This window comes from Epinephelus fuscoguttatus, linkage group LG5, assembly GCF_011397635.1.
Source record: "Epinephelus fuscoguttatus linkage group LG5, E.fuscoguttatus.final_Chr_v1".
In the NCBI taxonomy this organism is placed as follows: Eukaryota; Metazoa; Chordata; class Actinopteri; order Perciformes; family Serranidae; genus Epinephelus; species Epinephelus fuscoguttatus.
This window is the reverse complement of record NC_064756.1, coordinates 41700668-41712885: the sequence shown is the minus strand read 5'-3', so window position 1 is coordinate 41712885 and position 12218 is coordinate 41700668. Positions and strand designations below refer to the sequence as shown.

The 12218-nt window shown below is 39.3% G+C and overlaps 1 protein-coding gene across 9 annotated transcripts in view; it reads right to left on the bottom strand.

The window, feature by feature from the left end:
• Positions 1-739: 739 nt before the first annotated feature.
• LOC125889095 (RNA-binding protein Musashi homolog 2-like) overlaps positions 740-12218 on the bottom strand; it is a 482288-nt gene continuing 470809 nt past the window's right edge. For all 9 annotated transcript variants that reach the window (XM_049576805.1, XM_049576804.1, XM_049576810.1 and 6 more), the window contains one exon: positions 740-8247. Coding sequence is in view for 5 of the 9 variants with exons in the window: in XM_049576804.1 (XP_049432761.1) it covers positions 8179-8247 (69 nt within the window). In the remaining 4 variants the exon portion in view is untranslated. The remainder of the gene's footprint in view (positions 8248-12218) is intronic.

The window sequence follows — 12218 nt, the reverse complement described above, 5'->3', positions numbered from 1 at the left end:
CGCTGGTCACTTGTGGTTTGCAGCTTAATTGCTGTCTTGATGTGAGCACTGTTTGAATTTTTCAAAATGTCATGCCCTCTTGTCACACACCGCCAGCTTGGTCTGCATCGCAGGTATCCCAGGGTGCTTTGTGCAGTGAATCAATTGCTTCCAATACACAATTAATGAGTGCAAATTTCTGGTTGTGTTTAGTCGTGTATAGTGTGCACGCACCATGAGGTGAAAATGTTGGACTCTAGTGACTGGTTAGGGAAAATCAAATCCCCCTTCCTGCTTAATAAAGTCAGAGTGGACGCAATGTCAGACTGAAGATGGAAACGAAGTGTAACAAGTTGACAGTTCTGTCTCATATCAGGCAAATGTTCTTTACTTTACAGAATCTTCTTTCAAAAAATATTTGAGCACCATTTTCATGTCATCATAGAGGAGTTCCCTCTTGTGCCTCTGACTATGTAATAAAGAAGCTATATAAATTAGTCTAAATTTAAGGATAGATGGCAGTGTAACTTCACAGTGATGATTTAATTTGACAAAACACTTAACAAAAGGTCCACTACAGGCTTTTTTTTAAAGCTTTCAAAAGCATATCCCGGTCTTCATCAGCAGCTGAAGCTGGCTCAGCTGTCATAACATGACCCAAGTGTGGAGTTGCAGTCAGATGACAACAGGTGACCTCTGTCTCTGTTTAAAGATGGTCTCTGGGGTTGAATGTTAATCTCTTCCCTTAAGTTTCCCTGCTTGTCCACTGAGTCCTGCAAATGATTAATTGATTATGATGTTTCATGTACATGTGTTGCATTTCCACATGAATTTCATGAATATGAATAAAGGCATCCAAGTTCGATGTTTCTGTTGATTTCATGTTGGTCAGCAGTAAAAACATTACTTGAACTGATTGAAAACAGCTTTATTTCATTTTTTTAGACAAACACATTGATTTCTGGACCAGAGTAGAGGATGGAATCCTTTCACAAACATCTTTTATTATTATTATTTGAAAATACAAATATAAAATTATACTTTCCACATCAGGGATGTGAGAGACCCCCATCCACGTTTTTGTCTATTCTTCTGTATTTCTTTTTTTTTTTTGTTTCTTTTTTTTTTACAACAGGGCTTGAGCAAGCCATACAAGAAGACCTGAAAGATGTTTTCAGACAGTCCATTCAGTCAGCTATCATGGTAAAAAGTCTGTTAACATTAAAAAGTGGGCAAGTGGTAGGAATGGGCAAGGCAATCAGATACCTCCATATAAAGGTCAAGCTTCTACTGCTACATGATGAGAAACTAATGGCTGCATCACTTCTAAAAACATAAAACCTTCAAGTCAGTGTAGAGTTGTGCCACTGTTGGCACAACTCTACACAAAATTATTATAATACCTCCTACTTTTGTTTTCATTTCATTTGCTTCATGGGAAGATGGTTGCTGTGAGTGCTGGCTGTGCATGAAGCTAACCCTTTGATCCACGTATACATGACTATCCCCACCAGCAGACATGAGCTATGTTACAGTGACGAGATGTGCAGTTGGCCATTACCTAGCACTTGCCTCAAAATTCAAGTTTAAGTGGATACAGTAGTACACTCACAATATATATATATATTCCAAAAACCTTCCAGGTCATATGTTGTGTTTTTTTCTTCTCTCTTTTTTTTTCCTAGTCAACAATTAACCAATGATGAACTTGTCTAGCAAGATGTGTAACATTCATCAGCTGTAAACTGTTGTCAATATTAAAGTACAGCAACAACAGAGCCATGCTACCTTAAAGTGCCAGCTATGAGATCAAATCAAAACAATCTGAAGCGATGAAGGTGTACTGCATAAGAAAATGGGAAACTGGATCAGCTACTTTGAAATGGGAAACAGCTCATACTTTAATCAAATTAGCTTAGGTAGGTACAGATTCAGTTTACATACATATACATAGATTCTGCATACACCAATCAGCCACAACGTTAAAACCACTGACAGGTGAAGTGAACACTCAGTATGTTTACATGACATTAGAGAAAACTGATTTATTGTCTTAGTCCGACTAAAAACGGTGTTTTAGTCCAACTGAAATTGTACTAAATTGAATTTCTCAAAGTCGGACAAATACACCTAGATAATGCAATTGGGAGTCAAATTACTCCTGCATGTATACAGTCAATTGGACCCACACTGGCCTAAGCACTTTGTGCATGCTCCACAGTTTCTGCCCCGTGCTATGATCCGCGAGTTTAAAGCAATAAATGCATACCAGAAGAAGAAGCCTGTAACAATATGGTGAAGTCTACATCCAGAGCTGCGCATTTTTGTGTGGACGAAATGTGCAGAGCTGTAAAGTTGTTCACCATGGTACCAGTTTGCCACTAGCTATCTGTAGCTAACTTGGTTGTCAATTGTTTGGTCTGTGAAGTAACAGGTCAACCGGAAGAAGGTTCAACACTAACAAACTGAAAGGGGGCATATCGCCACCTATTGTGGCAGAGTTGGACATACTTCATTCAATAAATCGATTCCCCTGCTGTGCTTGTATAGTGGGACAAGTATAGTCGTCCAATTAAATGGCCTAGTCGAGCTTTAACTGTGGTTCGTCTTAACTGTGCATGTAAACGTACTGACTGATCATCTTATTACAATGCAGTGTTCTGTTGGGAAGCCTTGAATCCTGGCATTTATACCACTTGCCCTAACCACCCACCCAAACACTGCTGCAGACCATGTACACCCCCTCATGGTAATGGCGTTCCCTGATGGCAGTGGCCCACCACAGCAAAACAACGCACCATGCCACACCGCAAGAATTGTTCAGGAATGGCCCAGGGAATATGACACCGAGCTTAAGGCCCTGTCTTCCGAAATCCCCAGACCCCAATCCGATCAAGTGTCTGTTGGAAGTACCAGCACAAATCCAATTTAAAGAGGCCCCACCTCACAACCCACAGGGCTCAAAGGCTCAGCCTCCACCGCCCTGGTAGCAAACACCAGAGGACACCAAAGGAGGCCCTACCGTACATTGGACTTGGCTCTGACCAGTTGAGGAATGGACCCAGGACCTATGGGATACTGGCAAGTCCATGCTCATTCTGAGTAAGTGGTTTTAATGTTACGACAGATTGCTGCACATGTGGAAGATTTTTGCTAACAAATAATTGTCAATAAAGGTACAGTGCTGTACTGCTGTGATATGTTCCAAACCAAGGGTATAACATGAGGTATGCTATAGAGGAAGAGGACCAGCCCACCACTCATCAACTCAACTGAGGCATGTAACAACACAATAAGTGTGCTGCTTTAAAGGAAGAGCATGACACTTGTGATATGGCATGTCCATTATTGGTACATTATGATTTCTTCAAATGCTACTCAGGGTTCTGTAGCGTGCTTTTGTACAAACCTGTCCTATGAATTATGTTCACATGACACTATGTTCCATTACATTTTGTGGCAGTGTTAAATGCTAAAGAAGGAAGCATTGTGATATTCATATCAAGCAGTGACAAGTAAAGAAACATACCCTGCATGAATATATATAGATGCTTCTCACTACACTTTGAGCTTTTAATTTCATGGTTTGTTGTATCTTAGGATTTCAAGCAAAGCACTAAGTGCTACTGTAGTGGGAAAAATAAGGACGAAGTTTTCACAGCAGCATGATACGCACCAGGCACATCAGTTATTACAGGCAGTGGGCAACAACCCAAGTTGTCACATAGGCTGGACCTATTTTATTACAGTTTACGCTGACCATGATCATTCCTTGACCTTAACCAAGTGATTATTATTGCAGTTATAATGACAAAGGTCCCCTGGCCTTAATGAAGTAGCAGTTTTAACCCCAACCATGATGTTCCCCTTACCCTAAATGAGTTGTGTTTGTCGTCTCCAACTTATACAAGTGATTTATTGTTCCCACAGAAATTTGTGATACTGCTGTGCTGCCTTCTGAGACCAATGTCTTTTGTGATTTCAGCTGTTAAATAAAATTGATTTGATTACCCTAGTCTGGCATTATATGTGCCCCAAATGCATACTTTGCTTTTCAAATAAGTGGCATAAGTGAACATAATTTGTAGGATGCACTGTGTCCACCGACTGTCTCTGGCATTGCTCTTATATTGTGTTCACATCGAACACAAAGCAAATTGTACTCTTGCGAATACAGCGGCTGGAGTGTTTTTTTTTTTTGAAGAAGAAGAATTTTGCAACTGGTAAATATTCTGCCTTAACAGTTGTGCTAATGGTTGTGCGAAGGCAGCTAACGGCTAATTTGGTTCGTGGTAAGGTGCAACCGATAGCTAAGTCACATGAACGCTGTAAACATGGAGGCTCTGTGCTTTGAATCAACATGAACCAAGATGACAACATTCTTTATCATTTTTCGTACTGTCTATGGCAGAGCATTACTGCTTCACTCCTTCCCTGTTTACTGTCTAGAACAAAAGACTGACATGTATTACTCAGAGCATACTGCTAAGAAGCAACTCAACAACATATCTGACACAAGTCACAAAAACATATTTTCAGGGCACACAATATTCTCTGGCTTTGCTCACTAATCTCCGAGCCCTCTTGTTTTTGTTCTGTCTCTGTAAAGTACTAGTGTTAAGTGAGCTCTGGGTGGCAAATTTGTGAATACTAGCAAAGGAATAACCTTTCCTGCTTTCCATATGTTTGGCTAATACTTGTTGCCTTTGTTGTTTGGATTGGTTAGGTTTAGGCAAAAAAACAAGTGGGATTGGTTAAGGATAGGGTAAGGATGTCAGGGTAAGCCAATAAAAGGCACAGTAAGGCACAGTGAGGCGGGCCATTCCTTCACTACTCTAGGATTCACAAATTCCTCTCTGGGTGGCCACAAACAGCGACAATTAATCTATCCTCCATTTCTAATTCTCATTAACATCTGGAGACTCTCTACTCAACACTGATAGATTTTCTCAACACAGTGTCACACACATTTACGGCACCTGCACACACACACACACACACACACACACACACACGCGCGCGCGCGAATAGCTTACATTTCACATTTGCATCAACTGGTCCAAATTTGCATCTATGCGTGTCTTTGCAATTGACTTTGTACAAAATTTCCCCATGTGAAATTTCATGTTCAGTGTGAACATTGTTTGACAAAAGTGCAAAGCCATAACTTGACATACTAACAGATATATTTCGAAACAACTCAGGTAGACATGTGGCGGACAGGTTTACCTCATTCCCATAGCAACTGTTTCTATTCAGGTCACCAAATTCCAGGAAAGAAAGTTATTGCAAGTTCTTAAGGCTATAGGTATCTCAGATGAGATGTGCATTAATGAGCAGGATACTAGACAACCAGCTGCTTCAGTGATTGACATTATAATAATGATTAAAGTATGAGCTGTTTTCATGATTCAAGAGTAAAAAATAAATCATTTTGGGTGAGTTAAACTAAAATTTACAAATACTGAACAAGTAAAAAAACAGTCTTAAAAAGTAGTATCATGGGATATTTCAAGAATAGAAATATTAAAACAGAGTTCACATTAATGATATTTATAATAGTCATTATTGTTATTACTGTTATTATCATCAATCTGTTGTAGCTATATAAAAATAATTTATCTGTTTCATCAGTGTAATAAAACCCCTACTGCTCTTTAACTTTGTCAAATCATAACAAATCAAAGTGTTTTGCATATCTAGCATTAGCATTTAAGGTAGTATGGCAAACCCCCTGTTTTTATAACATTCAAGGGTGGGGATCCATTTAATGCCTTGTTTAAAAGAACAACTTACAGCAAATCTTTCTTCAAATGTTTTCAGTGAGAGCTTTGGTTTGCTGAAACCACGTGAGAGCAGCACAGAACAGAAAGTCAACAGAAAAATCAAAATACAAGTGAAAACAATGTCAGCTTTTTTTCCCCAGATGGAAAAAATTAGAAAGTTCTATCCTTACAGGTCCTACATCATCTAATGAGTACAAGCTAATAGTATCTATTGCAACTACAGAACATCTATCACTAGTTACTAGGAGAAAGAGTGAGAGGAGAGACAAAGGGAGTGACAGTTTTAAAGGTTAACAAATCTGTGTATAGACCACTACACTGGTATCAAAGACAGCACTCCTATATAAGGTCATTGGATTTTCTTTTGTATATATTATTGAAATATATTAATGATCAACTGAAGATTATTGTTGAGGATGACAAGGAATTAAGAGAAAACTCAATGGATATACAGTACATCATATTATTATTGTTATATAATCATTAACAGCCACAAAAAATATTGATACAAATCCTTCTTAGAAATGTAAATCATACGAGGGAACATATGTTTCTTTTTAATTAATGACATACACATTTCCTCTTTTCTTTTCTTTTCTTTTCTTTTCTTTTCTTTTTTTTTGTGATTATTACTTGAAGTCCTCATTTTAGAAACAGTCCAGCATTCAGCTTCCCATGTTTTGTAAAAGTAATTTCTAAAATATCTGTTTTAGCACAGAAGGGAATAAAACAGCATACATTTAATAATTCATTAATCATTTCAAAACTTTAAAGAAAGACCGATTCTTTAGTTATAGCAAATTCCTATTTACATTAAATTATAGATAACATTCCTATTTTTCTTTACATTTTTATTTTCATAATGCTTGTATGAAAATTTGTGTATTCAGTAATGGTGGATCAACCAGTGGTATGCAGGCAACTGTCAACATTTAAAAACAGTAAATAAATGTTTCAAGTTAGGCTGACCAAAACTAAGTTATAAATAAAAGTCTTCTTCAATAAGAGTCCACTTCAGAGACTGACCAAATAATGTGCAAATTAAATCTGCTCTCAGCCTTACCTCGGATAACAGTGCAACAACTTCACTTTGTCAGCCTGTTATATTTTTCGATTTTCATTCTCAAATAAGTTCTCTGGTCATCATTACAAAACACATAGGACTGAGGTAATAAGCAACACGCCTCTGCTGCACGTCTTCCTCCTTGTAAGAAACACAAGTTGCCAAAAAATGAAACTTGCAATATTGCCTTTTGTTTGACACCAGACATGTAAAGACAATTACAGTATATCAAACATCTTTGTGAAATATGAGGACACAACTGATTCGTCTAGTCTTCCCAAAACTATCAAGTGTGCTTTGGATTGATTTCTTTTTCGTGCTACAGAGCTCCAGAGTTGCAGTGATGCAGAAGAGACAAGCTTTTCAGCTGTGTGTCACAGAGTGCAGATCCACAGGTGTTTGTGACGTCTTTGTCTAATTGTGCACACTATAGCTCATCACATGGACAAAATATGCTGGTATCAAATTAGCCACAGTTGGAAAGCAGATAGCATGTACGGAGCGAACCAGCAGTGCATGATCTGTCATGGGGTTATCTTTTCCTCTGGCGTTGTGCAATAGATGGGACTCTGTTGAGACAGTTGATGTCCTCCCATCCAGCGTGTTGTGGCTTTGTCGCCCATTCAACCATCAAAAAAATATGTCTTTCCCTCTCTAAACCACTTTATGCCTGATATATGACTGGAACACAGTTACAGATAAACAATTCAGTCTGACATAGAACTACAAGGACAGCTTTTTCTATTTTTTTTCCCCCTCCAGACAATAAAACATTTATAAAACAGGACCGTGAAAATATTGTAGTCCTCTTATTGCCAAAAATAGTTAGTGACCACATTGCAAGAGCCAAAGCTACTAGGTGTTCTTGGTTTATATTGTATTGTTTTGATACATGAACCAAAACTGTCTCCACTGAGCTATGTTGGTTCACTTCAGATGTCTTTATATGTGTCTGACAATCTTTCAATCACTCAAAGATAAAAATACAAATAACCACAGTGTCTCAGCAGACACACAAAAAGGTGAGTGACATGTACATTGCTTCTGTTACGTGCGGATCAAAAGAAACAAACGCACACATAAAATAATCCAAACTTAATGCTTAAAAATAATTTCTCATTATTGATTTTACGTCCAAGACAAAAACAACAATCACAATTTAAGAAAATAAATTGAAAAAAGAAAAAAAAGAAAAAGAAAAAAGAAAAGAAAATCTAAACCAACAAATCTCTACACAAGGACACCAGTTACATTTAGAGGGATCTCCATAGCAGGTCAGGCTTTACACCACTCACGGACTGTCATCTTTTTTTCTGTGATGATTTTTGACTTTTGCTTTCAAACTGTTCTTCATCTGGTGCCTCCTCCGCTCTGGCTCACTGCGTGGATGCTGTAGTGGTTAGTGCTGGATGGCATCACCTGTACACAAAAGCAGTTTAGAAACTCAGTCCTGATTCCTCCAGCCTTCTGAAATATTCCTTTGGCTGCACAAACACACAGAGCCAAAAGCCGGTAAGCATTAAGAGCACGTCTTTCCTCGACAGAACATTTACTGAGTGTCTTGACAATGTGTTGTACTTCACACAGAACATCTCAAGATACCTTTAGGTTTCAGACAGCCACATTGAGCTTACTTTAAGACCAGATAATGTCAGATTTTTATGTCCAGATTAAATATTCTGCTAATCTCTATCATTGACTAAGTATAATACAGTGTGGATTCACCGTACAACAAGACCATGATTCTACCTTTACTGCTTTAATTATCTTTGCCCAGTTACAAACCAACATCATTATCACTTCAACCTTAAACTATCAATAAATTTGAAAAATGTATTAAGCCATCTTATTTGATAGCAAAGTGGTCTTTGAAAGATACTAGTATTATTATATGAGTATTGTTATCTAATGTAACAACGAGACTATAATGGTGTGTTCAGACTGAATGTAAAATCAATGGAAAGACCAACACATTCTCATCCCAAGTCGTCACATATCACCGCTTTGTCAGTGGACTTTCACGTCTACATATTACGCGCTAGGTATCCTCCTGTGTCTGCTGTTGACATTCCAGGATGCCACCACCAACACCAGGATTTCAACAAAAGCACATGGTTAGGTTTAGAATAAAACAGCAGAGTCTGGCTCTATGTTCATATGGGAAGCGAAGAGGGAGTTTCTGAGTGAGAGTCTGAGGTTTGTTGGCCCCATCCATCCCCTCTCCTGTCTACCCATATGGACTTTCCAGCTCCTTCTATTACGTTGTTACCAGCAGCGTTTCTAACTGACACCATCCAGCAGCTTATCATATCATTGTGACAGGTGCCGTACTGCCGACCACTGGCACATCATAACACCACAAAATGTACCATCCAGACGCATTACAAACTGATGCCGCCTGACGTTGTATCATATCACCGCAAAGGGTGGCTATTGGTGTTGGTGTCTGACGCCAAATCACTAACTAAGCAGCAGTATTTGACAATTTTAGATTGAGAATGGCCTGGAAAGACAGAGGTGGACAAAAACAACTGCAAATTAGCTCTAAGATGAACTCCTTGTTTTAACTTGAGAAAAAAAGGTGCACTGTCAAAGCTGTATGACTCCATATCCAAGATTTTGAGACATCTTATTTTAGTTCAAAGACAGAGACAGACTGATTGAACCACCACAAGAAAAACATTTTTGTTATTTTATGATTTGTTCTAGTTTCCAAATTTGCCAAATATCATTGAATGCAAACATGTCTGATAATACAGCTGAATTGGATCATGTAAAATTTACTACCATTACATATTGAATATTTCCTCTAATCTTTCACAGAACCACAGATCATTTAAAGGATGTGAAATCTGAAACAACTTTGAGACATTATAGGTATACTTTGCAGATTTTCCCCTTGAAAACAATGTATAGACTCATACATCTTATTCTTGCTCTCAACCTGTCAAATACTGTCACTTGGTCAGTGGCCCTACATGTCAAAATATGACATGCTACATACCCCTCCTCTGTCCGTTTTGGACGCCCAGGGATGGCTTGTCAATTTAGCTTTTGCTATACACTGTGTCTTTTCAAAATAAATAAACAGTTGTTTATAGACAGTATGCTTGTTAAATACAGTATTTTTCAAAATAAACTTAGCTTTAGATTTACTTCCTTGGGTTTAAGCAACAAAAGCATGCGGTTAGGTTTACAAAAAAACCAAACAAAAACATAAAGGTTTGGCCTAAAATATGGCTTAAACATGAGACATTAACAACAGGCTCCCAGGCTAACGTTCTGAGTTTGACCCATCCACCTTCCCTTCTGCCCACTGTATGCGGATTTTCTCGTGTCATACTATGGTAGTTGCTGCCACCTGGTGCATCTCATACCACCACTAAGGGTGCCTGTGTGCGTTGGTGTCTGATGCAGAGGGCCACTAATCCAGCTTCGCTATTTGACATGTTGGAAGTGATAGATAAGACCTCCAGCCACAACTCGAAGCAAGCACAAACCCCAACACCTCAGGTGTGTGCATGCAACCCGGTCTCAATCCGAAGTCATCGAAAACTGGTGCTTGGTCACCGACTTCTGGTGTCAGACACTGAGGAAAAAAGCAGTTCTTTCACATCAGCATGACACTTTGCTGATCACTGCTGTTGTTTAATGGCTCCTGGCAGCATCAGGGGGAGAAACAGACAACAATGAATGCCGAGGGAACAGATGTCCAAGTAGGGGGGGCAGGAGGGTTGGTGGATGGGTTCAAACACCACCAACTTTCACGCAGGAGGCTGGTGTTCATCTCCTGCAAGATGCAAAGCCAAACCCTGTTCTTTTTTCCTAAACCTAACCGCATGCTTTCATCGCCTAGACCCAACCACATGCATGTGTTGGATAAATGTGACCACCTGAGTTTGTTATTGAAGGAAAAAAACATCAATTCGCAGTGCTGTCCTGACATAGTGCATGTATTTTGAAAGAGACTGTATGCAAACTTTACATACATAAGTGAATACAGAAGTGTATTTTGAAAACAAATAGTACATGCAACAGGCTGAAGATGACACTGCATCCCAGAACGTCAACAACCAATGCACCTGGGTACCTTGCAAGTCACACGTCGATGTGGGAAGTCCATGACCAAACGCCGATATGTGACGAGGTCGGAGTGAGAATGTGTGTGTGTGTGTGTGTATGTGTTGTGGGCCTGGCTCCCCTCTCACTCTCCCAGTTCCCTGGTTGCTGCCCAGCTTTTTCACCTGCTTCACAGCTTGTACCTGCTATCCATCAACTCATCAGCTCTGCAGCATATCTGCCACTCATCTACTCATTGCCAGATTGTTGACTTCACTACCAGTGGAAGTTTCATGTCCTAGGTCACTTGAAGGGTCACTGCCTGCCTGCCTGCCTGCCTGCCTGCGGCTTCGCCACAGTCACATCCAACCATTTCCCATGCTCTGCCTAGTTTTATCAGACACCAGCTCCTCACTACTTCTGCCTTTTGCCTCCACCAAACCTTCGTCATTCCCTGCAACTAGTCAATAACTCTGTTTTATTCATTTTACAGTGTCAGTCTGTGTCTGCATTTGGGTTCCTCCTGTTGACTGTTAACAGAGAGTGTTTCCAACTTTGTAGGTTTATGTTCAGCCCCTTCCTGTTTAAACATTCAATACCACTGTCCACAGAGCCAAACCCAGTTTGGTATGGAAGAACCTGACCGTCCTGAACTCTACCCCAAAGGTTAACTTGGAGTCGAGGATGAACTGATTAGAGTTTGGTGGTGAAAGGTCAAGGTCGCTGTGACCTTATATCCATCTCGTTCTTATGAATGCTATATCTAAAGAACAGCTAAAAGGAATTCTTCAAATTTAGCACAAATGTCGAGTTGGACTCCATGATGAACTGATAAGAATTTGGTGGTCAAAGTTCAAGTCTATGTGACCTTGTCTGTCTCATTTTTGTGAATGTGATATCTCAAGAACACCATGAGGGAAATTCTTCAAATCTGGCACAAATGGTCACTTGGACTCAACAATGAACCGATTGGATTTCGGTAGTCAGAGGTCAAGGTTAGTGTGACTTTGCATCTATCTTATTCTCGTGAACACAATATCTCAAGAACATCTTAACGAAATTTCTTTAAATAAAATGATTTTGAATTTTGTGTTCAAAGGTCAGGGTCAACTGTATTGATTGTGTAGATATGTGCTGTTGGGGGGACAATGGGTGTGAAACAGCCATGTTTTCACAGACATGGATATAAACTGTAAGAGGATCTTAACTGGTGCATGAAGGCATATAACCGCAAGGCACTAATTCTAGTTTTTGTTTGATTTTCCTTTCTTCCCTTTTATTTCTTTTGCTGGAGCCCTCTATGGCTGGGCTGCCACTATGCCAACTCAGTG